The sequence below is a fragment of the Trachypithecus francoisi genome, unplaced genomic scaffold (genome assembly GCF_009764315.1).
Source record: "Trachypithecus francoisi isolate TF-2019V2 unplaced genomic scaffold, Tfra_2.0 Lachesis_group2, whole genome shotgun sequence".
Taxonomy (NCBI): Eukaryota; Metazoa; Chordata; class Mammalia; order Primates; family Cercopithecidae; genus Trachypithecus; species Trachypithecus francoisi.
In genome coordinates, this window is record NW_022681465.1 from 88545454 (window position 1) to 88571174 (window position 25721).

Genomic DNA, 25721 nt, shown 5'->3' on the forward strand with positions numbered 1-25721 from the left:
TCTTTCACAGTTGAGGATGCTTTGCTGTGGGTTTTTTTTAATAGATGCTGTTTATCAGGTTGAGCAAGTTTCCTTCTTGTTTCTAGTTTGTTGAGTATTTTTATAATTAAAGGGTGCTAGATTTTGTCAAATGCTTTTTCTGCATCAATTAAGATGATCATTTGGTATTTTTCTTTCATGTTATTAGTGTGGTGTATTCTTGATTGATTTTTGTATGTTGAGTCACTCTTGCATTCCTGGGAAAATACTACTTTGTACGGTGTTTGATCCTTTTTATATGCTGCTAGATTTGGTTTACTGGTATTTTGTTGAGGATTTTTACTCTGTACTCTGGTTGTAGTTAGAATTCCTTAGCTATTGGTTGATTTTGGGTGTTTTTGATCGTCTTTGTGATTTTAAAGCTTAAAGTTTTCTGAAATCATTTTAAAGACTTAAGTTTGTTATTCTGACGGAATCAATTTGAGTAAGTTTTTCTTTGAAAACGGCACAAATTTGGTAGGGTCAGAAATAAAACATAACAAAAAAGAGAAAAAGTTTCATCTATTTGTGTATTTTTTGCCAAAGTGTATTATTTTTCAGTCTGAAGAATAATCTTTTTTTAAAAATTAAAAAAAGGCATGTGCACTTAAAGATGTACACTTAGGTTTTATTTTTTTCAGTACCAGCTTTCTCCTGGGGAAATTTGTATTCTCCATGGATGTCTTGAATAAATGGTAAATTTGGTGACAGAGAAAAAAAAAATTAGGGTTTTCATACTAGCAGTATTTGTGTATCTTTTTTTTTTTTTTTTTTTTTTGAGACGGAGTCTCGCTCTGTAGCCCCACTCTGTAGCCCAGGCTGGAGTGCAGTGGCGCAATCTGGGTTCACTGCAAACTCCGCCTCCCAGGTTCACTCCATTCTCCTGCCTCTGCCGCCTGAGTAGCTGGGACTACAGGCGCCCACCACCACGCCCGGCTAATTTTTTTGTATTTTTAGTAGAGATGGGGTTTCACCATGTTAACCAGGATGGTCTTGATCTCCTGACCTCGTGATCCGCCCGTCTCGGCCTCCCAAAGTGCTGGGATTACAGGCGGGATCTATCGCGCCAGGCCTGTTTGTGTATCTTAAACTCTCTATGCCCTCATGGGACCTTCAGATATAACAGAATCCAGTAGATTTCTTAAAAAATATTTTTTTCTTAAGCCAATCAAATTTACTAGTGTGGGGCCAGTGGAAGATTTCTAATGAGTTGTGGAATGCTGACTCCTGGGTTGTTAGTAGGACTGTTGATTTGCCTTTTTTGGGGGGGAGGGTAGTTGTCTTCTGTATGTACCTGGTTATTGTGTATGTGTAAAGGAAATACTTAATACATAAGCATTTTCGTTGGTCTATTTCTAAAGTTGTTTGTATTAGTTTACCACGGCTGCCATTAGTTTACTAGGGCATACCGCAGATTGGGTGGCTTAAACAACAGAAAATTATTTTCTCAGTTTTGGGAGTTCTAAGTTCAGGATAGAGGCATCAGCAGAGGGTTGGTTGCTTCTGAGACCTCTCTCCTTGGTTTGCAAATGACTGTCTGCTTGCTGCCTCTTCACGTGGTCCTTTTATCTGTGCATGTGTCCAAATTTCTTATAAGGGCACAGTCTGATGGGAATAGAACCCACTCTAATTGCCTCATTTGCAGTTAGTCACTTCTTTAAAGACCTTATCTTCAAATATTGCTACATTTGAGGTATTGGGGGCTATGACTTCAGCATATGTCTTGTTGGTTGGGGGGACACAGTTCAACCCATAACATACACAGGGAAAGGAAGATGAGACAAAATCAGATGGCACAATGCAGTTAAGATGAGTGGTGTGGAACTTGTGAAACTTTAATTAACCTTTATATACTTGTGTAACTGCCATAACAATACTGTTTTTTGGTTTTTTAAAAATCTTTTTTCAGAACATGAGTTAACGTCTTTTTTTTAAGATAGGATCTTCTCTGTCACCTGGGCTGAAGTACCGTGGCATGATCATAGCTCACTGCGGCCTCAAACTTCTGGTCTCAAGCAATCCTCTTCCCTCAGGCTCCCTAGTAGCTGGAACTACAGTCATAGACCACCACACTCAGCTATTTTTAAATTTTTTTTGTAGAGACAGGAGTCTTACCATGTTGCCTAGGCTGGCCTCAAACTCCTGGGCTCAAGGAATCCTCCCACTTCACCTCCCAGAGTGCTGGGATTACAGGCGTGAGCCGCCGCACCAGGCCCATACTTTAAGAACTAGATTTAAATTAAAGTTAATATAAAGACATTGCAGAAATGAATAGGTGATTTTAGTGGTTTGCCTCTAGGGATTTTTTTTTTTTTTTTTTGGGTGACGGAGTTTCCTCCTTGCCCAGGCTGGAGTACAGTGGCGTAATTTCAGCTTATTGCAACCTCCACCCCCTGGGTTCAAGCAATTTTCCTGCCTCAGCCTCTCGACTAGCTGGGATTACAGGCGTGCACCACCACGCCCAGCTAATTTTGTATTTTTAGTAGAGACGAGGTTTCTCCGTGTTGGTCAGGCTGGTCTCAAACTCCCAACCTCAGGTGATCTGCCCACCTCGGCCTCCCAAAGTGCTGGGATTACAGGCGTGAGCCATTGTGCTTGGCCATTACGTAACTTTTTACCATTTTGTATGGATATGCCTTTTTGAAAAATTATCAATTTTAATTTTTTTTTTTTTTTTTTGAGATAGTCTTGCTCTGTCATCCAGGCTGGAGGGCAGTGGCGCGATCTCAGCTCTCTGCAACCTCCGCCTCCCAGGTTCAAGCGATTTTCCTGCCTCTGCCTCCTGAGAACCTGGAATTACAGTTGCCCACCACTGTGCCCTGCTAATTTTTGTTTTTTTAGTAGAGACGAGGTTTCACGATTTTGACCAGGCTGGTCTCGAACTCCTGACCTTGTGATTCACGCACCTCAGCCTCCCAAAGTGTTGGGATTATAGGCGTGAGCCCTGCCAGTTTTTGGTTCAGTTCTCTGAAGTTTCTTTTTTTTTTTTTTTTTTTTTTTTTTTTGAGGCGGAGTCTCGCTCTGTCGCCCAGACTGGAGTGCAGTGGCCGGATCCGGATCTCAGCTCACTGCAAGCTCCGCCTCCCGGTTTACGCCATTCTCCTGCCTCAGCCTCCCAAGTAGCTGGGACTACAGGCGCCCGCCACCTCACCGGCTAGTTTTTGTATTTTTAGTAGAGACGGGGTTTCACCGTGTTAGCCAGGATGGTCTCGATCTCCTGACCTCGTGATCCGCCTGTCTCGGCCTCCCAAAGTGCTGGGATTACAGGCTTGAGCCACCGCGCCCGGCCTGAAGTTTCTTATGAATTTTTATTTGGTACAAGCTTTTCATTCCCACTGAGTTACTGAAACTACAATTTTAAGAGTTTTCAACAGAGTTGTTGGAAAAGTGTGTATCACAAAGCACCGTTTAGCATTTAACTTCATGTTAAAAGATAAAAATCTTTTATAAATTTTAAAACACGTTAGTTTTCATTGTTATTCCACAAGACTTTGAAATTTAATGCAAATAGAAATAAATAGGACTCTGACTACCTGGATTTTTGGGATGTGCAGTATATTTTGGTTAGACATAGTCTCAAAACCTGTATTTTGTTTCATGAGTGTTTTATTGGAATTCCTCTTAAGGTTTTCAAGTTGTATCAGAGTTTTTCTCCCTCAGCCAATATAAGCATTTAAACATTTTCACTTACATTGTCAGTTTTAACTAGTTGTATTTGCTTTTTATATCTGGTTACTCTTAACCTTTCTTTTCTTTTCTTTTCTTTTTTGAGACAGTTTTGCTTTTGTTGCACAGGCTGGAGTGCAGTGACTGTCTCGGCTCACTGCAATCTCTATCTCCCGGGTTCAAGCAATTCTTTTGCCTCAGCCTCCTGAGCAGCTGGGATTACAGGCGCACGCCACCACACCCAGCTAATTTTTTTTGTATTTTTGGTAGAGACAGGTTTCTCTATGCTGGCCAGGCTGGTCTTGAACTCCTGACCTCAAGTGATCCACCTGCCCGCCTCAGCACCACAAAGTGATGGGATTATAGACGTGAGCCCCTGTGCCAGGCCCATTCCCTGGTTTAAAAACAGTCCAGATGTATCATCAATTTAGTTGTAAAGATTTGAGTATATGTCTTTTTTATTTATTATTATTTTGAGAGGGAGCCTTGCTGTGTTGCCCAGGCTGGAGTGCAGTGGCGTGATCTCAGCTCACTGCAACCTCTGCCTCCCAGGTTCAAGTGGTTTTCCCGCCTTAGCCTCTCAGGTAGCTGGGATTACAGGCACCCGCCATCATGCCCAGCTAATTTTTTATTTTAGTAGAGATGGGGTTTCACTATGTTGTCTAGGCTGGTTCCGAACTCCTGACTTCAGGTGATCTCCCACCTCGGCTTTCCAGACTGCTGGGATGACAGGCATGAGCCACTGCGCCTGGCCTGTCTTTCTTCTAAAACATAACCACCATACCATTATCACATCTAAAGTGATTATTCCTTAGTGCCATTTAATAATATCCAGCTTGTGTTCAAAGTTTTGATTGTTTCATAATTTTTTTTTTAAGGTTGATTTGTTCACATAAAGGATTCTTAGTTCATCTGCCCGTTAAAAGCCACTGTTTGTTGTAGAAACCAGCTCATTTAACCTTTAAATTATCCCGTGATCTGAATTTGGCTTATTACTTCCCCCAGATGTCCTTTAACTTGTTCTCCATCTTGAATGTCCTGCTAATTGATAGTTAAATCAGATTTCTAATTTTATTTTAGGTGGGCACAAGACTATGTCATAGATGGTACTCCGTATTCCATTTTGGGTTATGTCAGGAAACACTTGATGTCTAGTTATCTATTTGATTTTTTAAAAAAAGCTATACTGAGGTATACTTTATGAAAAAACCAGTTTTAAGTTTATAATTTGAGGTTTGACAAATGTGTACTATAGTAATAACCACCATAATCAAGATAATACTCAGTTACCCAGAAAATTCCCTCTTGTTTCTTGCAGTCATCCCCCTTCCAAGTTGATCTATTTTCTGTCACCATAGTTTTGTCTTTTCTGGATTTTCATTATAAATAGACTCCTATAGTAGTAAGTAGTAAGATCATTGTAATATAAAGGCGATAAATTTTGGCCAGGAGCTGCAGGTCTAATTCCTTCCATTTTTATATGACAGGGACTTGCCATGAGGTGTTGAAGCCTTGTTTCACTGAGTTGGAGAGACTGGACCTAAATGGCGCAGCATGACTTTGCTCCAGCCTGGCTTAATTTCCCTACTCCACCATCATCAACAAAGGTATTCTTTCTGCATCTCTCTTTCTGTCTGCTTCTCTTGCATTCGTTTTTTACACAAATGTAATTAAGTCATGGAGAAGTAATAATATCTTTGCAGAGAAGTACATTTGTGGCTGGGCACGGTGGCTCACCCCTGTAATCTCAGCACTTTGGGAGGCAGAGGTGGGTGGATCACCTGAGGTCGGGAGTTCGAGACCAGCCTGACCAACATGGAGAAACCCTGTCTCTACTGAAAATACAAAATTAGCTAGGCGTGGTAGTGCATGCCTGTAATCCCATTTACTCAAGAGACTGAGGCAGGAGAATTGCTTGAACCCAGGAGGTGGAGGTTGTGGTGAGCCGAGATTGCACCATTGCACTCCAGCCTGGGCAACAAGAACAAAACTGTCTCAAAACAAAACAAAAACAAAAAACCCAAAACATTTATATTACCATCTAAGTTATTTAATTTGTTGGCTGTATTAAATTTTTTTTTTTTTGAGACGGAGCATTGCTCTGTCACCCAGGCTGGATTGCAGTGGCATGATCTTGGTTTATTGCAGTCTACGCTTCCTGGGTTCAAGCGATTCTTCTGCCTCAGCCTCCTGAGTATTTGGGATTACAGGAGTGGGTCACTATGCCTGACTAATTTCTGTATTTTTATTAATAGTAGAGGTGAGGTTTTTGCCATGTTGGCTAGGCTGGTCTCTAATGCCTGACGTCAAGTGATCTGCCCGCCTCAGTCTCCCAAATTGCTGGGATTACAGGCGTGTGCCACCATGCCCTGCCTGTTCTGTTAACAAGTCAGTTTTTATTATACCATCAGCGCACTAAGCCATTTATTTCAAATTTGTCTTTTGTAGTAATCAGTTTCAAAAATTTTGATTCTTACTAGTCAGATACGTTGAACAGAGAGAGCATCTTACCTTTTTCTATACTGTTTTTTACTCTTATATGGGTTGACTTGTTCATAATGATACCCACCAGAAATGGTGTACTTCAGTTTGCAAAGTGCTTTTCTGAACATTATGTAATTTGTTCATAATTCCATGAATGTGGTGATTTAGAATTATTCTATTATGCTGTACTCATTTTAAATATTGATCTCCTTTTTCTATGAGGGAAAGTAAAATCATTGAGGTGCAGAGAAAAGGGTTTGTGCACAGTCACTTTGGGATGAGGGCGATTTATCTGAGTTCTCTATGTCTTTCCCCATCTTTCTGTAAAACTGTTTGTCTCATTTGGTATCAAACCCATCTGTCAGGCTCCATTAATTCCCAGCTAATTGCTCTATTGTTTTCATTAATGCCTGTGGGGGCCTACATTTGATCCATGCCAATTTAGTTATGGCTGGTGTAGTTTTGAGGCCCAGCCTCCTGAGGTTGGTTCTGACCGTAGTAGGGCTCTCCTTGCTTATCTCTTTCTCAGATTCATTCAGAACTAACTGGCCTGTGATTCAGCTTATTGCTCTTCATGGAGAGGAACTACCAGCCTCTTATTACTACCAGTATCTCCATTGTTTCTGAGAGGGCTGTTAGTGTTGAATAAAGTTAGTTCCTTTGAGAGACTGCTTCTTACCCTTGGCAAAATCTTTGAGTCATTACTCCTCGTGCTAGGTGGAGCAATAGCCTGAATCTTCTCAATTTGTTTTTCCAGAGTGAAACTACTGCCCTGTTAGATAGTTGGAGCAAGAGCAATTAGGGCTCAGTTTTCTTGGGCTGATGAACCTGGGTTAGAGCCTTCATTCTGTGAGTGGGGGTTGGGTGGAATAAAGGAGCCTCAGATTTCTTGACTGTAGTTATCAGGAATTTAACTTTTTCAATTCGAGTTGGAGTGGGTGAGAAATGTTGGCAGTCTGCCTCTCCCAGTAAAGTGTACCCCTTGTTTAGGAGATGAGACGGGGGAAGAAACCTGTCTTCTCTTGATTATAGCTGCCCAGATTGGATGCAGGAGGGGTAGCTGGTTGTAGCTCAAGTCCTGCGGACTCTTATAATTGAGTTTTAGTTTGAACAAGTATAACTGAGGAAAACGATTAAAAAACAAAACACTGTGGCTGGGTGTGGTGGCTCACACCTGTAATCCCAGCACTTTGGGAGGCACAGGTGGGCAGATCAGTTGAGGTCAAGAATTCAAGATCAGCCTAGCCAACATGGCCAAACCCCGTCTCTACTAAAAATACAAAAATTAGCCAGGTGTGGTGGCATGAGGTTGCGGGGAGCTGAGATCACGCCACTGCAGTCCAGCCTGGGTGAAGGAGCGAGACTCTGTCTTAAAAACAAAACAAAACAAAACACTAAAAGTGTGAAAATTATTCTAAGGGCACATAGCAAATGAAGAAACATTTATTCAAGAAAATCTGAAAACTTTGTGTTTCTGTACTATTCTTCTGATAACCTGCTTTTTCCTTATAAACATTTTTTCAAAGCCTTTTCATATATTTGGAACCCTTTTTTTTCCCACATAAATATAACTTTTGAATGGCTCATGACTAAAATTTCAGGAATAATGTGAACTTTGCAATATCATTATACATTAGGACTCACTAAGGAATGTTCATTTAACTTATATAAATAGAAATAGAATAGTTTTTTACAGATAACATTTACAGACATTTAAGGAGATTGCAAATTATTAAAATTGTCTATTAAGATGTGCTAAGAATAAATTTTTGAAGCAGATGCTAGAAATGGGCTTTTTTGATAGATTATGTAAAAAAAAAGATAGTGATTTAATAGTCTGCAAAGTGGAAAATAGTGGCGTATTCTGACAAAAAGTTGTAATACAATTTTTTTGGTCAAGTTATTTTGTTAGGGGAGCTTTTTGATGGGCCTTTCTTCCAGCACGATCTAGTGTGTAGACATAAAACAACTATGGCCCGGGTGCGGTGGCTCACGCCTACAATCCCAGCACTTTGGGAGGCTGAGGCAGGTGGATCACCTGAGGTCAGGAGTTTGAGAGCAATCTGACCAACATGGAGAAACCCCGTCTTTACTAAAAATACAAAATTAGCAGGGTGTGGTGATGCATGCCTTAATCCAGGCTGAGGCTGGAGAATCCCTTGAACCGGGAGACGGAGGTTGCGGTAAGCCGAGATTGTGCCGTTGCACTCCAGCCTGGGCAAGAAGAGTGAAATGCTGTCTCAAAACAAACACACACAAAAAACTGTAAGTGGTCAAAGATCCACCTGTAACTGTCTAAATACTTGCCTCTAAATAATGAGACAATGCAAATGCAAAGAGCTGGTATAATTAAGAATATAACCATTTTTAGAAAAAGCATGTTGATTCTCTTGGGCCAGACGTGGTGGCTCACACCTATAATCCCAGCACTATGTGGGGCTGAGGCTGGAGAATCTCTTGAGGCCAGGAGTTTGAGAGCAGCCTGGGCAACATGGTGAAACCCTGCCTCTCTACAAAAGTAAATAAATTAAATAAATGAAAATTTTCACACAGATTGAGTTTATTTAAAAATATCTTTCTTGTGAATACTAGTTAATTTCTTATCACTTATGAAATTTTTTATAGTAATGTATACTTTTGGTTCAGCCAAGTTGTGTTCATTTTGGTGGAAAGTAATTCCTTTAGGTGTTGTGGCTTTTCTAGACTAGAAGATCTGTGTAAAAGAAAACAAAACAAAACAAAAACAAAAACTGTTTTTCCTTTCTACTCTCAACACAGAACACTTTCTATAATCACATATTTTGGATTCTCCCCCTCAAAGCAGTTCTCTAGCAGGCACTACCTGGGTGTCCTATAATGCATTTCAGTTCTGACACTGTCTGCTTGGGATAGTGTCAGATACCACAGGTTGAGTGTTCAGTCCCACAAGACTGCCTTCACTTCAGATGCCAATAACCAGTCCCAGTCACCAGTGCTTCTCACTGATTACAAAGCAGGGTTTCTGCAACCACTCCCGTCGGGTCTGAACCATTTCCTAGGATGGCTCAAAGAATTCAGGGGAACACATTTGCTGATTTATTATAAAGGATACAGGTGAATAGATTGATAATGGTGAAGTATGGAGAGGTGGTGTGTGGAGCTTTGATGTCCTGTCTGGGTATGCTACCCTCCTAGCACTTTCATGTGTTCAGCAATTGTTGGTCTGTGGGTGGGGCTGAAAGTTCATACTCTCTAATCACTTGATTTTTGCTGTTGCCCTATGCTGAGACTGTTGGGGGGCCCCAGTCTAAGTGACCATTAACATAAACTTGAGTTATCACAGGGACCCGATAACTTGGTTTCACCTCAAGTGATCCGCCTGCCTCTGCCTCCCAGAGTGCTGGGTAACAGGCATGAGCCACCACACTCGGCCCAGAAACAATTTTATAATTTGGAATTTTCTTCTCCCATAAGGACTTACCAGGTCTTAATAAATTTGGCTATATGTATTGAAAAAGATACATTGAAATTACAGAATTTTCCTATAGAATGCAATTTTGGGGTTTGAAGATGGATCTTAGTGATCATCTAAACCTTATACAGATTTTGGAAGGTTAATTGAATTGCTTTCACATTGCTGATTAGTGTGAGCCTAGATTGGAATCCAGGATGCATCTGCTATTCTGTGGTCTTTCTATAGGACTCATTTTGGAATTCTGTAAAATGAGTAAAAATTTAATTGACTGTAAAAAAGGGACTTGAGGCCGGGTGTGGTGGCTCACACCTATAATCTCAGCATTTTAGGAGGCCAAGGCTGGTGGATCACCTGAGGTCAGGAGTTCGAGACCAGCCTGGCCAACGTGGAAAAACCCCGTCTCTACTAAAAATACAAAATTAGCTGGGCTTGGTGGCGCATGGCTGTAATCCCAGCTACTCGGGAGGCTTCAGGCAGGAGACTCGCTTGAACCCGGAAGGTGGAGGTTGTGGCGAGCTGGGATTGTGCCATTGCACTCCAGCCTGGGCAACAAGAGTGAGACCCCATCTCAAAAAAAAAAAAAATCTGGAAAGATACACAAGACATTAAAAAAAAAAAAACTTGTAAATATTTTTTGTCTTCATTTAAATGTTAACTTGAAGTTAAGATTGGTACTTTAAAAAATTAAAAAAATAGAGACAGGGTCTCACCATCTCGCCCAGGCTGGTCTTGAACTGCTGAGCTCAGGAGATCCTCTGTCTTGGCCTCCCGAAGTGTGATTAAAGATGTGAGCCATTGAGCCTGGCTGATAATTGTTAACATGCATTGTTTTGGGACGTGACTCTGGATTAATTTGTATAGGCCCTCATAATGATGATGATTTTGATTTTTAGAATTTGGAATGCCAATTCTAAATTCTGAATTCTTCTAATTGAAAATTAGCTTTAGAAAATAGTTGACAATTTAACCTTTTTTTTTTTGGGATGGAGTCTCGCTCTGTCACCCAAGCTGGAATGCAGTCGTGTGATCTCTGCTCACTGCAACCCCACCTCCTGGATTCAAACGATTCTCCTGCCTCAGCCTCCTGAGTAGTTGGGACTATAGGTTCCTGCCAACACACCCAGCTGATTTTTGTATTTTTAGTGGAGATGGGGTTTCACCATATTGTCCAGGCTGGCCTCAAACTCCTGACCTCAGGTAATCCACCTGACTTGGCCTCCCAAAGTGCTGGGATTACAGGCATGAGCCACTGCACCCCACCCAATTTAAACTCTCACCTAGCAGTATTTGAGATTTGTTTCTTTGCCCAAAGTGGTTTTGACAAACAAAATACCTTCTAGTGATACTTCTGTTATACCTTCTCTGTCTTATTCTTCCCTCTGTCAGATCCTCATTTATGAATTCTATTTGTAATTAACCTCTTGTTTTCTGCCATTGTCTTTTGTTTACCCACATCATTTCTCTCTTTTTAATATTGTTCTGAGTAATTGGAACATACGTTTAGTATTGCATTCTCTATTTAAATTAAATGGCAGTATTTTTTGTTTGAAAAGATGACATGAAGATTTAAATTAAGGGTAAAAATGTTTTCAGAACTGTATGGCAGTAGTTTTGAAATGTGTAGAACTTTAGCCCCATCATGTGGTAAAAATTTAAACTGCATGTGGCTGAGTATAACTCTCTTATTTAGGGTAGTGACTTTTAGACTGTTAGTTGTGACCTGTAGTGAGAAGGATATTTTACACACTCTTTTCATTTCCACGTAGATATAACAAATAAATTTCATATATCTATGGTGTACTAATGTTTTCTTCTGTAGTTTTCTGGTTTTTTAAAAATTCCATTAAAAAATGCTAATTGTGACTGATCTCATCATTTGTTAGTAGGTCTTGACCAGCAGTTTGAAAGTATTACTGGAAGAATGTTGAACAGATACTGAAAAATTTAGATAACTAGCAAATTCTGTTTCTTATGCTAGGAAGGATGACAAAATAATCCCTGTATACAGGATGCTGTATCTTCATAATTGTTTGATGAAAGATTTCAGGGCTGTGGTATTAAAAGGGTAGATGAATGGTATGAAATAGAAACAGAAAGTTGGAGAATTTTTTTCTTTTTAAACAAAATAAAAAAATGTGTTATGGTGGAACTTTACTATGATGAATACATTTTCATATCTTTATTCAATAATCTGTAGTTATCTCTATAACTAATGTATAATTTTGATTCTTTTCTGGCAGTGTTAAAAAGATTAGTATTACTGTACCAAAACTTTCCTTTGACAACGTAAGCAATGTCAGCTTGCGATGAAAATGTAGGCTATTTATACTTTTAGGCTGAAAGGATCAGAAAATTCAATCAGACTGCTAGTCGAGTTCATTGAAACTTTTATTTTGATTTTTGCTGTTCTGAAGGCACATAGGCACAGTTTGTTGAAACTTCTATGGAGAAGGTTTACTGTGTAGATTTTTTGGTTTATTGTTTATTTAGGTATTCTGGGCTTTAGAGAAAATTTTAAATGAAACTTTAAAAAAAATTATTTATTTATTTATTTATTTATTTTTAATTTTTCTAGAGACAGGGTCTCACTATGTTGCCCGGACTGGTCTTGAAATCATTGCTGGGATTATAGGCTTGAGCCACTGTACCTGGCCTTAAAACTATTTTTAAAAACAGTCCAGAAAGAAAGGCAGTGTAAGAAGAAATGGATGGAGATGGTCTCTGCCTTACTTGTTGTAATAAAACACTTTATATAAAGGTAACAACAATCTGAAGATGGTAGACACTCTTATCTCCCCCTGCCCCACAATTTACAGATGAAGGCACTCAGGTTGAGAGATTAATTTGCTGAGATGTACTAGAGCTGGAATAGGAAGCCGTATGTATCAGACTTTAAAATTCATCCGTTTAATAACTTTCTTTTCTTGATTATTAGGATAGTAGACTAGTTTTCAGAAGAGAAATGCTAGGATACTTTTATGCATACACCAAAATACATTTTTATCCCAGTTTGGAGAAACATGAAATAACTGTTTTTTCCCTTTTTTTCAAGGATACCATCTCTAGTATCTTTCTATAGTCAGTCATAGGAAATTCATCTCTTTTGGCTGTATAAACTTTTGTTGAGTGGATCTACGTGAATTATGTAATTAATTACCTATTAATGGATTAGACTGAAGAAATACCTGGGCATTTCTTGAATATAATGGTAAGGTAAATTTCTAGCAGAATTGCTAGGTCAGAAGGTTTGTACATTTTGGTAGATAATGCCTAACTGCTCTCCAAAAAGTTTGCATCTACTTATAATCCCGTTACAGTTTTATGGGAAGTGGGGCAGCTTTTCAGTCTCGGAGATACTGGATGTTTTCATTTTTACATTTTTGTGAAATTAGACGAAAAGGTAATACTTCGTTTTGATTTGCATCACTTAATTACGATTGAGCATACTTTTGTGTTAGAAATTTTTTCTCAGAATTGCTTACGTAGTCTATTTCTTAGTGACTTATAGCTCCTTTCATATTGGGTTATGTTTGACTATATTTTTTATTTAAAATTTTTTTTCGTATAGCACCCTAGAACTAAGCAGATGCCATTTATATTGCAAATGTTTTTCTACAGCTTGTTTGATATTTTAAAAATTTCCTTAAAATTTTTTCTCCTTTAGAGACAGGGTCTCACTGTGTTGTCTGGTCTTGAACTCCTGACCTCGAGTGATGCTCCTGTCTCAGCTTCCTGAGTAGCTGGCACTAGAGGTGCACACTACTGCACCCAGTTGTGTTTGATACTCTTAAAAAGACTATGTAGAAGGTTTTAATGAAGTATTTAAATGTACAAAGAAGTAAGTAAACACTTATTAACCACCCTGGTAATTAAGTAGGCCAGGTACAATGGCTTGCTTCTGTAATCTCAGCACTTTGGGAGGCTGAGGTAGGAGGATCGCTTGAGGGTAGAAATTCAAGACCAGTCTTGGCAACCTGATGAGATCTCGTCTATACAAAATAATTAAAAACGATTAGCCAGGCATGGTGGCTTGCACCTGTAGTCCCAGCTACTCTGGAGGATAAGATAGTAGGATCATTTGAGCCCAGAAGTTGTTTGAGGCTGCATTGAGCTATGAGTGTGCTAGTAGAGCTGGACAACAGAGTAAAGCCCTGTCTCAAACAAACAAACAAAAAAATTTAGGTCAGGTATGGTAGGTAGCTCATGCCTGTAATCCCAGCACTTTGGGAGGCTGAGGCAGGCGGATCAGCTGAGGTCAGGAGTTCAAGAACAGCCTGGCTAACATGGTGAAACCCTGTTTCTACTAAAAATACAAAAATTAGCTTCCCAGCTACTCAGGAGGCTGAGGCAGGAGAATCACTCAAACCCGGGAGGAAGAGATTGTAGTGAGCCGGAATCGTACCACTGCACTCCAGTCTGGGCAACAGAGCGAGACTCCGTCTCAAAAAAAAAAAACCAAAAAAATTTTACCACTCAACATAGTTATTTCTTAAAACATTTCACCATATTTGCTTTATATTTCTTTTTGGAAATAGAGTATTACATATACAGAGTCCACTATTTACCTCACAATCCTGTTTCCATTTTCATTTTTTTCCCACGGGTATTCTCAATGCATATTCTTATTACTATATGTGTAAATGCCAATAGATAGTATTGTATGTTTTAAAATTTACATAAATGATTATTTAAATGTCTACATGTTGCTTTTATATTCATTATGTCTGAAATTTTTTTCATGTTGATATCTATAGGTTTAGTGTAGTTATCTTGAACTTTGACTAGTATTCTATTTTGTGTCCACTCACCACATTTTGTTTGTCTATTTAGCTTTAGATTGTTTATAACTTTTGGCTATGACAGAGTACTGCATTGAATGCTTTTGTAAGTTCTCCTTGTCCACATGTGTAAGAATTTTTAAGGCTACTGCTTCTCAAAACTTTTTATAGGTATTAAGACAACCTGGGATTTTGTTAAAATTAAGTTTCTGATTCAATAAGTCTTTGGTAGGGTCCCAAATTCTAATAAACCTCCAAGTGATGCTGACGCTGCCCATCTGTGGACTACTTTATGAATAGCAATACTCTAAGCTATAGTTAGAAGTAAAATTGCTGGGACTTGATTAGATATTGCCACATTCTTTCCCTTGTGGTGGTCTAATTTTTACCCTATATGCTATCTGTAACTATTTTCTTTTTTTCTTTTCTTTTTTTTTTTTTTTGAGATGGAGTCTCACTCTGTCACCCAGGCTGGAGTGCAGTGGCGCCATCTTGGCTCACTGCAACCTCCGCCTCCCAGGTTCAAGCGATTTTCCTGCCTCGGCTTCCTGAGTAGCCAGGACTACACTCGTGTGCCACCATGCCCAGCTAATTTTTTGTGTTTTTAGTAGAGACAGGTTTCACTGTGTTAGCCAGGATGGTCTCTATCTCTTGACCCCTTGATCCTCCCACCTCAGCCTCCCAAAGTGCTGGGATTACACGCATGAGCCAACATGCCCGGCCTCTATAACTATTTTCTTTATACTCTTGCCAGAAGTTTGTCAGATGAGCTCCAATTCTTGGTGCTATCAATGGTACCTTACTACGGTTGAAACTTTTTCAAGAATGCCTTGCAGGGTCAATATTCAGTATAATCAATGGACATTCCATGCTCTCTACCATCCACTGACATCTGGTATTGTGAAGTACTAGAAGAACATCCTCAAAATTCAGCTCAAAACAAGTTAAAACTCTGCCTTCCTTACCTCTTCACACCTCCGTGAGGCTGTTTGGTCATTGAATGCAGCATAACTAAAACCTCTTCATAGTCACTTCCTGGGTATAATTGGTGTAAAATAAATGAGAAATTGTGAGAATGTAGGCATTTTAATTATATATATATTTTTAAAATTATATTGTAATTAAAAAAAATTTTTTTTTCTAGAGACAGGGTCTCAGACTATGGCCCAGGCTGGAGTACAGTGGTGTGATCATAGCTTGGTGCAACCTGGAACTCCTGGGCACAAGTGATCCTCTTTTTTTTTGTTTTTGTTTTTTTTGAGACTAAGTCTCTCTCTCTTGCCCAGGCTGGAGTGCAGTGGCACAATCTCGGCTCACTGCAACCTTTGCCTCCCAGGTTCAAGCATTTCTGTTCCAGCCTCCCAAGTAGCTGGGACTACAGTCACACGCCACCACGCCCCGCTAATTTTTGTATTTTTAGTAGAGACGGGATTTCACCATATTGGTCAGGCTGATCTCGAGCTCCTGACCTCAGGCGATCCACCTGCCTCAGCCTCCCAAAGTGCTGGGTTTACAGATGTGAGTCACCGTGCCCGTCCTTAAGTGATCATCTCTAGTCAGCCTTCCAAGTAGCTGGGACTAAAGGTGTGCACCACCATGCCCAGCTAATTTTTTGGTAGAGATGGGGTCTTGCTATGTTGCCAAGACTGGTCTTGAACTCCTGGCCTCCCAAAGCACTGGGATTATAGGCAAGAGCCACCACACCCAGTTTATAGTTTTAAAATTTGGGATTATGACCTGACCATCCTTGGACATGGCATTGCTTTCCCCTAAGAGTAAAGTCCAGGCCATACCCCAAGGTGATAACTTGGCCAAAATGGAATCTAAGTAATTCTAACTTATTAGATTCTCTTGGGTTGACATCCTAGATCATGAAGACAATGACCATTTGCTTGAGTGAACTGCTCACCTAGTCTCCCCCTACAGTATCCATTGAGGACCAAGGTAGGGGACACAATGGATCACTACAAATTACATAAAAATGCCCCCATCTCATTAACATCTTACCCCCCCAGGTGAAAAGTCTAGGTTCAAGTAGGAGATTTTCTTTTTTTCTTACGTGAAGTCACAGCTCTTGTACTTTAAAGACTGACATATAGCCAGCACAGTAAAATATGAGTAAGAAATACAATAGTACTAAAAAGGAAGATAGAAAACTGGTATTATTTGGCCAGGAGCAGTGGCTCACACCTGTACTCCCAGCACTTTAGGAGGCCGAGGCAGGTGGGTCACGAGGTCAGACTAACATGGTGAAACCCTGTCTCTACTAAAAATACAAAAAATTAGCCAGGCGTGGTGGCGGGCGCCTGTACTCCCAGCTACTCAGGAGGCTGAGGCAGGAGAATGGCGTGAACCCGGGAGGCGGAGCTTGCAGTGAGCAGAGATCGCTCCATTGCACTGCAGCCTGGGAGACAGCGAGACTCCGTCTCAAAAAAAAACAAAAAAAAGGAAAGAAAAGTGATATTCTCTGTGAACAATTAACTGTCCATATTAAAAAAAATAAAACCAACAGATTCTCCAAAGTAAGAATTAAGATTGCTAGACACAAGACTAACCAGTTTCATGGCTATGGAGGAGAGCAAACAACCCCAACACTTGAGGAACATGTTACCCCAGGAGATGCAGAAAGATGAACAATTAATGCCCTCTCTGTACCCTGAACCAGCATCGCTGCCTGAGTCAAACAGTAGCTGGAGGAGATGACACTGACACACTGCTAGATTTGCCACCTCTGTCCACATACTTTGAACTTGGGAAAATTCATGTGGACATGGGCAGTCAACTATCCTGCTATTCCTGATGCCATCAATGGTAGCTCCTGAATCTGCATTTGAACACTCAGATCCATACAACCTTGTTTCAGTATGATCAATAACAATTCATATACTTATCTAGATACCTAAATAGTTACGACATGTGTAGCAACTGAGGCTCCAGTTACTTTGAGACATCGTTCATGTTTCTAAACTAAGCTATTAACAGTAATCCAAATCAAGTTTAACAACAGATCTTGGAGTGACCTGTGTCCCTTGGGGTGGCTGGTTTTTATGTGAGAGAGAATGAGATACAGGAGGTCTCTATTGACAGTGAGGGGTAACTTTTGGCCCATTTGTTGTCCCTGTAATTGTTAGAGTGACACCAACAATCAGGTCAGTTTAAATTCCTGTTAATGAACTGTAATGGATAATCATGGCCATAGACCATATCCTGGCAAAATTACTTATTGGTGGTCCCCAATGTTCACCAGCGTTCCTCCTTCCAGGGTTTATTCAGTTGGCTGGATCCTGACCTCACTTGAGATGTTGATAGTAGACTTAATGAAACGCTGTATAAGACCAGTTAAATTAATTTGTTTCTAGTCTCTGTCAGGAAGATTAATATGAGTTACTGACAGTGGGATAATGATGGGAAAATTCAAATTCAGCCAAGAATGTATAGGGTTGATGCGTAGATCATTGAGAGAGGCAATTCATCCTGGGCTCTGAGCATTTTTGCTTTTTTTTTTTTTTGAGATTGAGTCTTGCTCTGTCAGGCCAGAGTGCAGTGGCGCGATCTCAGGACACTGCAGCCTCTGCCTCCCGGGTTCAGGCAATTCTCATGCTTCAGCCTCCCAAATCACTGGGATTACAGGTGTGCGCCACCATGCCTGGCTAATTTTTTTTTTTTGGGGGGGGGGACAGAGTTTTGCTCTGTCGCCCACGCTAGAGTGCGGTGGCGCAATCTCCACTCACTGCAAGTTCTGCCTCCTGGGTTCACGCCATTGTCCTGCCTCAACCTCCCAAGTAGCTGGGACTACAGGCGCCCACCACTGCACCCGGCTAATTTTTTGTATTTTTAGTAGAGACAGGGTTTCACCATGTTAGCCAGGATGGTCTCGATCTCCTGACCTCGTGATCCTTCCGCCTCGGCCTCCCAAAATCCCAAAGTGCTGGGATTACAGGTGTGAGCCACCGCACCCGGCCTGTATTCTTCTGAAATTATTCTTTAACTTTTGGAGATGGAGTCTTGTTCTGTTGCCCAGACTGGAGTGCAGTGGTGCAATCTTGGCTCACCACAACCTCCACCTCCCAGGTTTAAGCAGTTCTCCTACCTCAGCCTCCCGAGTAGCTGGGATTACAGGCACCGCCACCACACCCTGCTAAATTTTGTACTTTTAGTGAATTTAGTGTATTTAGTGAGCCATTTCACCATTTTGGCCAGGCTGGTCTCGAACTCCTGACCTCAGGTGATCTGCCCACCTCACCCTCCCAAAGTAGTGGGATTACAGGCGTGAACCACCACGCCTGGACTAATTTTTGTATTTTTTGTAGAGATGGAGTTTCACTGTATTGACCAGGCTGGTTTCGAGCTCCTGACCTCAGGTGATCCACCTGCCTCAGCCTCCCAAAGTGCTGGGATTTTGGCCATGAGCCACTGCACCCAGCCTCCTGCACCTTCTTGCTTGTATGCAAGATCTTGACTACACTTTGCATGGGCCATTTCTTGGTTGTTTGTAGTAAGCAACATTGAGGGACAAAGACCAAGCTCTTTATAAATGTGGTTGATTTGCCAAACTCAGTGCAAGGGCAGCATCCACCTAGGCCCCTCCCTGTCAAGCCCCAGAGGTCTTAGGGGGCTGTACAGAACCAGTGCTAACATCATGCTTATGCTGCTTGCAGTGCCATGAGTAGTAAAGTCTTTTTGTCTCATTTCTTTTGCCAGCATACATGAAACAGTATCCAGGCTAGCTCATAACTTGCAGAGATGATGAAATCCCAGACTCTTGAAAGACTCTGACATATAGCCAGCACAGTAAAATATGAGTAAGAAATACAGGTAACAGGACTAAAGGGCAAGATAGAAAATTGGTATTATTTATGAACAGTAACTGTCCATATAAAAAAAAAATCCCAACAGATATGCTACAAAGTAAGAATTAAGGTTACTAGAAATAAAGTTGCTAGATAAAAGACTAATACAAGATAGAATTATAAGTGCAACAAAGACTTAAGAAGTCTTTAAAAAATATAATTTAAAATAGTAACAAGCACTTGACCTGTTTATTTCTTTGTATGTTTAAATACTTCATTAAAACCACCAATATAGTCTTTTTAAGACTATCAAAGCTGGTTTGGTGCGGTGGCTCACACCTGTAATCCCAGCACTTTGAGAACCCAAGGTGGGCAGATCACAAGGTCGAGAGTTCGAGACCAGCCTGGCCAATATGTCTCTACTGAAAATACAAAAATTAGCCAGGTGTGGTGGTGGGCGCCTGTAGTCCTAGCTACTCGGGAGGCTGAGGCAGGAGAATCACTTGAACCTTGGAGACAGAGGTTGCAGTGAGCTGAGATTGCACCATTGCACTGCAGCCTGGGTGACAGAATGAGACTCTGTCTCAAAAAAAAAAAAAAAACAACTATATCTATATCTGTATCTCAAAGCTGGGCACAGTGGTGAACAGTCTCAGCTACTCAGGAGACTGAGACAGGAGCTTCATTTGAGGCCAGGGGTTCGAGTCTGGCCTGGGCAACATAGATCCTGTCTCTAAGGGGGAAAAAGATCCCCCCGTTTTTTATATTACCCAGATTTCAGTGGGGGAAATTTTTTTTAAGGAAATTAAAAAAAAAAATTCAAGCTCTAGGAAAATATTTGCAGTATAAATGGCATCTGCTCAGTTCTGGGGCATAATACAAAAAAAGTTAAAAATACTGTAAGGTGCTAGAATAAATCTATTGAAATACATGCAAGACTAAAAAAACTATAAAGACTTAAAAGATGACAAATATAAGTACAGATATACATGTGCATTTCTCTCCCTACTGAGATAAATAAGTAAGCATATATATATGTGTATATTTTCTAACCCAGTAATGAATAATTGTCTGGGCCAGGTGCAGTGGCTCACACCTATAATCTCAGCACTTTGGGAGACCAAGGCAGGTGGATCACTTGAAGTCAGGAGTTGAAGACCAGCCTGGCCAATATGGTCAAACCCTGTTTCTACTAAAATTATAAAAATTAACCGGGCATGATGTTGGGTGCCTGTAATCCCAGCTGCTCACGAGGCTGAGGCAGGATAATCACTGGAACCCAGGAGGTGAAGGTTGTAGTGAGCCAAGATCGTGCCACTGCACTCCAGCCTGAGCAACAGAACGAGACTCCATCTCAAAAGAAAAAAGAAAAAAAAAGAGTTGTCTGTCTTCTCAACCCTAACTGTCATTATATTTTGGCCAATGGGCAAGAAGTGTCAATTTCATTCTAATCTTCCATTTTGATTACAAGAGAACCTGGCTGTGTTTTCATGTGATTTGTGGCTCTTCATGTTTTTGAGAACTGGCTTTTTGCTTATTTTTCCCCCATTGGGTTATCCTTATTTATATTGATTTATAGAGCTCTATTTCTTTTTCTTTTTTTTTTTTTGAGATGCAGTCTCACTCTGTCTCGTCCAGGCTGGAGTACAGTTGTGAGATCTCGGCTCACTGCAACTGCAACCTCTGCCTCCCGGGTTCAAGCAGTTATCCTGACTCATTCTCCCAAGTAGCTGGGACTACAGGCGTGTGCCACCACACACAGCTAAGTTTGTATTTTTTGTAGAGATGGGGTTTCACTATGTTGGCCAGGCTGGTCTCGAACTCCTGATCTCAGGTGATCTGCCCACCTTGGTACCCCAAAGTGCTGGGATTACAGGTGTGAGCCACCATGCCTGGCCTTTTTCACCAAACATTTTTTGATAATTTTCATACATTTTCTTTTTAGATTACTGAGACCACCTGTTAAAATTCTCTGCCCTCTCCCCTCTCCCCTCCCCCCTCCCTTCTCCCCTCTCCCCTCTCCCCTCTCCCTCTCTCCTCTCTCTCTCTCCTCTCTCCTCTCTCTCTCTCTCCTCTCTCTCCTCTCTCCTCTCTCCTCCTCTCTCCTCTCCTCTCTCCTCTCTCCTCTTTCCTCTTTCCTCTTTCCTCTCTCCCCTCTCCCCTCTCCTCTCTCCCCTCTCCCCTCTCCTCTCTCCTCTCTCCCCTCTCCCCTCTCTCCCCTCTCCCCTCTCTCCTCTCTCCTCTCTCCTCTCCTCTCTCCTTTCTCCCCTCTCCCCTCTCTCCCCTCTCCTCTCTCCCCTCTCCCCTCTCCTCTCTCCTCTCTCTTCTCTTCATGTGCAATGGCGTGATCTCGGTTCACCGCAACCTCCACCTCCTGGGTTCAAGCGATTCTCTTGCCTCAGCCTCCCGAGTAGCTGGGATTACAAACATGTGCCACCATGCCTGGCTAATTTTTTTGTATTTTTAGTAGAGACGGGGGTTTCTCCATGTTGGTCAGGCTGGTCTCGAACTCCCAACCTCAGATGATCCTCTTGCCTCAGCCTCCGAAAGTGCTGGAGATTACAGGTGTGAGCCACCGCACCTGGCCTAAAATTAAATTATTTAAAAAAAACTGTTGGAAGTTTTGATTGTGGTTTTATCAGATCAGTAGATTAATATATTTGGGGTTAGTGACTTTTATACATTGTTAGAACTTTTCTGTGTTTCTAATTTTTTGGAATAGTTATGGTACATTCTTTTATTTTGATCTTTTAAAAAAACACTTGGTTTGGGGAAGAGGAATATGGAAATAAATTTAAGGGACTTAAAACTGAAGATTCATTTGACAGTTTTTCTCTGATGTAGAAGGAAACTTTGAGCTGTAGTGAAAACATACCAGGTAGTGTATGATACAGACTTAACGTTTCATTATACAAGAAACATATCATATTTTAACTTGTTTTCCATACAATAGCATTTTACCTTTATATTTTCTGGAAAAAAAGATGTTGAACTCTAAGAATGTGTGCTTGTTTCCATTAGATAGAAGAAAATGGACCATCAGTGAATCCATTATAGAGTTACCCAATTATCAAATACCTTGAAAAATCTTGAAAATAACTGCAATATGTGTTTCTTAACCATTTAAAATTCTTGGGAATAAGTTGGAGTATTACTAGTTTTTAAGTTATATTTAGGTTTCATAAATATTTACCTGTATTTTTATAATTTGTTTTAGTCGTCATTGAATTTTGAGAAGCATTCTGAAAACTTTGCATGGACAGAGAATCGTTATGATGTGAATCGTCGACGACACAACTCTTCAGATGGCTTTGATTCTGCTATTGGACGTCCTAATGGAGGTAAAATTTGCTGAGGAATGATGTTATGGCTAATTTTCTTTATGATTTTTAAAGAACATTTTGATGTGATTCGGTTTTTAAGCCTAACTCTCTTCTTTGAATTTATATTATTTTACTATTATCAAATAAAGGTAACTTTGGAAGGAAAGAAAAAAATGGGTGGCGTACACATGGAAGAAATGGTACAGAAAACATAAATCATCGAGGTGGATACCATGGTGGAAGTTCCCGTTCTCGTAGCAGTATTTTCCATTCTGGAAAAAGCCAAGGACTACATGAAAACAACATACCTGACAATGAAACTGGGAGGAAAGAGGACAAGAGAGAACGTAAACAGTTTGAAGCTGAGGATTTTGTAAGTTTTTTATAACTTTTATACAAATGAAGCTTCTATAAGTGCTATTTTAAGTGATTCTCCTGCCTCATCCTTCCCAGTAGCTGGGATTACAGGCACCCACCACCAGGCCCGGCTAATTTTTATATTTTTGTAGAGATGGGGTTTCACTACGTTGGCCAGGCTGGTTTGAACTCTTGACCTCAGGTGATCCGCCTGCCTCGGCCTCCCAAAGTGCTGGGATTACAGGTGTGAGCCACTGCACCCGGCCAAAATACTGTATTTCTTAAATTACAGAAAAACTGACCTAGTGTACAGTCACATTTATCTAGTTCTTGTGATTCATTCTTGATAATTTAAAAGCTAGGTAGAATCTGCACTTTACCTTTTTATATATTCATTGTCAATTCTTATTCAGTATATATGAGTCACTGAGTCAGCTGGTGTTCTTTGCACACACAATACGTACTGGATTGAGATAGGCAAAGCCCTTACTCTTACCAAGTTTCTGTTCTCTAAGCAAGTAATATTTTGTAGTGAGTTTAGATAGGAAGTGACATTTAATTTGGGACATACTTGATAAGAAGCGAACTTTTGTTAAGACTGAAAGGAAGAGAGGGAGAGCTCATGCCAAGATGCGATCATCCTTGGTTTATCTTATTTTTTTCATGTTCATGTGTTTCACGGTGGGGGTTGGTGGTGGTATTGGGACAGGGCCTCACTCTTCTGCCTAGACGGGAGTGCAGTTGCCCGATCGTATCTCACTGCATCTTCAAACTTCTGGGCTCAGGCAGTCCTCTTTTGTCTCACCCTCTTGAGTAGCTAGCTCTAGGACTACAGATGCACACCACCATACCCAGCTTACTATGTTGGCCTGGTTGGTCTTGAACTTCTGGCCTCAAGTAATCCTCTGACCTCAGCCTCCCGAAGGGCTGGGATTATAGGTGTAAAAAGTAAAGTAGAGGTTCTTCAAAGAGACTTTCTTCCTTGTCTAATTAAGAATAATTAGTAACTTCTCTTAGAAGCAGAATTTATTCAAACACTTGTGCTAACATTCTTAATTTATCTGCTAGCCGTAATAAATCAATGTACTTTATGTTCTTAGCTCCTACAATTTAGCCTAAATATTTGCCTTGGCATGCTTATACTAGTCCAAGCAGGCGTTAAGTCATAGCCTGTTCTTCCTTATTTGGAGGTGTTTTTACCTTTCTCAGCATTCTACAAGTTACTTCCTCCTTCCTTTGTTCTCCTCTGCCTTTGCCTCTTTTAAAAAGTTTTAAGTTGCTAGCCAATCAGGACAAATACAGAATATGAAGTCCTGTTTCAGCCAATAGAAACTGGACACAGCAGTAAAATAGATGTGTCAAGTTGTAAATGACTCTGTCTCCTTTGTTCAGTGTACTCTCATGGCAAAACTGCTGGCGAGTGTACCCTTTCTGCAGAAAGTAAAAATTTCCTTGCTGAGGAAATTAAATTTATGTTCAAGTGCTATTTCTTTACGGCACCAAAGAAGAAGCATTTCTAACATAGGCATGAGTCATCATACCCAGCCAATCTTGTTATGTTTAAGGGATAAAAGTTAGGCTAGTATGGGTAAAGAGTAGTTAGTATTAGGGTTAGAGAGAGAGGAAAGGATTTAAGTCAAATGGAATTTTTGCAGGTCAAGTACAGAATTTTGGTTTAATTACAAGGTTAATGAGAAGCTTGTTTAGAGAGGAGTCATGTGATGCGATGTTAGTTTTTACACTTCTTAGGTCTTGAACAGATTATAGCAAAAGAGAATAGTTCAGGAGAAAATAATGGCTTGAACTGGGTAGTTGAGATAAATGAAAATAGTTTTTGGATATGATATGGAAGTATTTTGGATGGAAGGTTTCAGTAGGAGGAAGACTTTGATAGATTGGATTTAGGGCAGGGAGTGGTGAGGGAAATAGAAAAATAAAAGATTACTCTTAGGTCCTGTTACCAAGTTAACTTTGTAATTACTCTGTATTCTCATGTTGGTGATCTGTTTTTTCCACTTAATAATCATAACATTGAAATTTTACAGTATAGTTGACCCTTGAATAACACAGAGGTTAGTAGTACTGATCCCCCCTTGATGTCAAATTTGTTTATAACTTTTGACTTCCCCAAAAACTTAACTACTAGTAGCCTACTGCTGACCAAACTCTTGATGATAATAGAAACAGTTAACACATATTTTGTATATGTATTGTATACTGTGTTCTTACAATAAGCTAGAGAAAAACTGCTACTAAAGTCATAAGGAAGAGGAAATATATTTACTATTAAGTGGAAGTGGGTCATCATAAAAGTCTTGATTCTTGTCTTCATGTTGAGTTGGCTGAAGAGGAAGAGAAGGGGTTGATCTTGCTGTCTCAGGTGGCACAGATGGAAGAAAATCTAGATATAAATGGATTTGCATAGTTGAAACCTGTGTTGTTCAAGGATCAACTGTATAAACAAACTCTGGGAATGGTAATAGTACTCTCATAGTGTTGTGAGGGTTAAATTAGTAATACAATTAAATTACTTAAAACTGTGTGTGACACATAGTAAGCACTCAATAAAAATTAATTGCTGCTCTTATTTTCATATCCCACCCCCATTCTCACGATGTGGTTGTCATTGACTATTATAATCCTAGATTTGGCAGAGTATTATTTCTAATAGTATACTTTAAAGATGCTATGCACATGTAACCACCGCCAAAATCTTAATTCTGCTTAGTTTGTATCTCTGAAGGAATCATGGTGCTATGCATGCATATTTGCTTTACAGTAATCTCAGTACAATGTTAGTAATCATCCATTTTTTTAGGTGATTAAAATATTTATATTACAATTCATTTTA

General features: G+C 40.3%; 1 protein-coding gene across 6 annotated transcripts in view; it reads left to right on the forward strand.

The window, feature by feature from the left end:
- Window positions 1-25721, forward strand: part of GPBP1 (GC-rich promoter binding protein 1) — an 89022-nt gene that overhangs the window by 34701 nt on the left and 28600 nt on the right. For 5 of the 6 annotated variants that reach the window (XM_033179612.1, XM_033179614.1, XM_033179610.1 and 2 more), the window contains exons 3-5: window positions 5172-5291; window positions 22408-22531; window positions 22663-22886. In XM_033179612.1, the coding sequence (XP_033035503.1) occupies window positions 5229-5291; window positions 22408-22531; window positions 22663-22886 (411 nt within the window). In that variant the 5' untranslated portion in view covers window positions 5172-5228. The remainder of the gene's footprint in view (window positions 1-5171; window positions 5292-22407; window positions 22532-22662; window positions 22887-25721) is intronic. The other variant, XM_033179616.1, reaches the window with a different exon arrangement.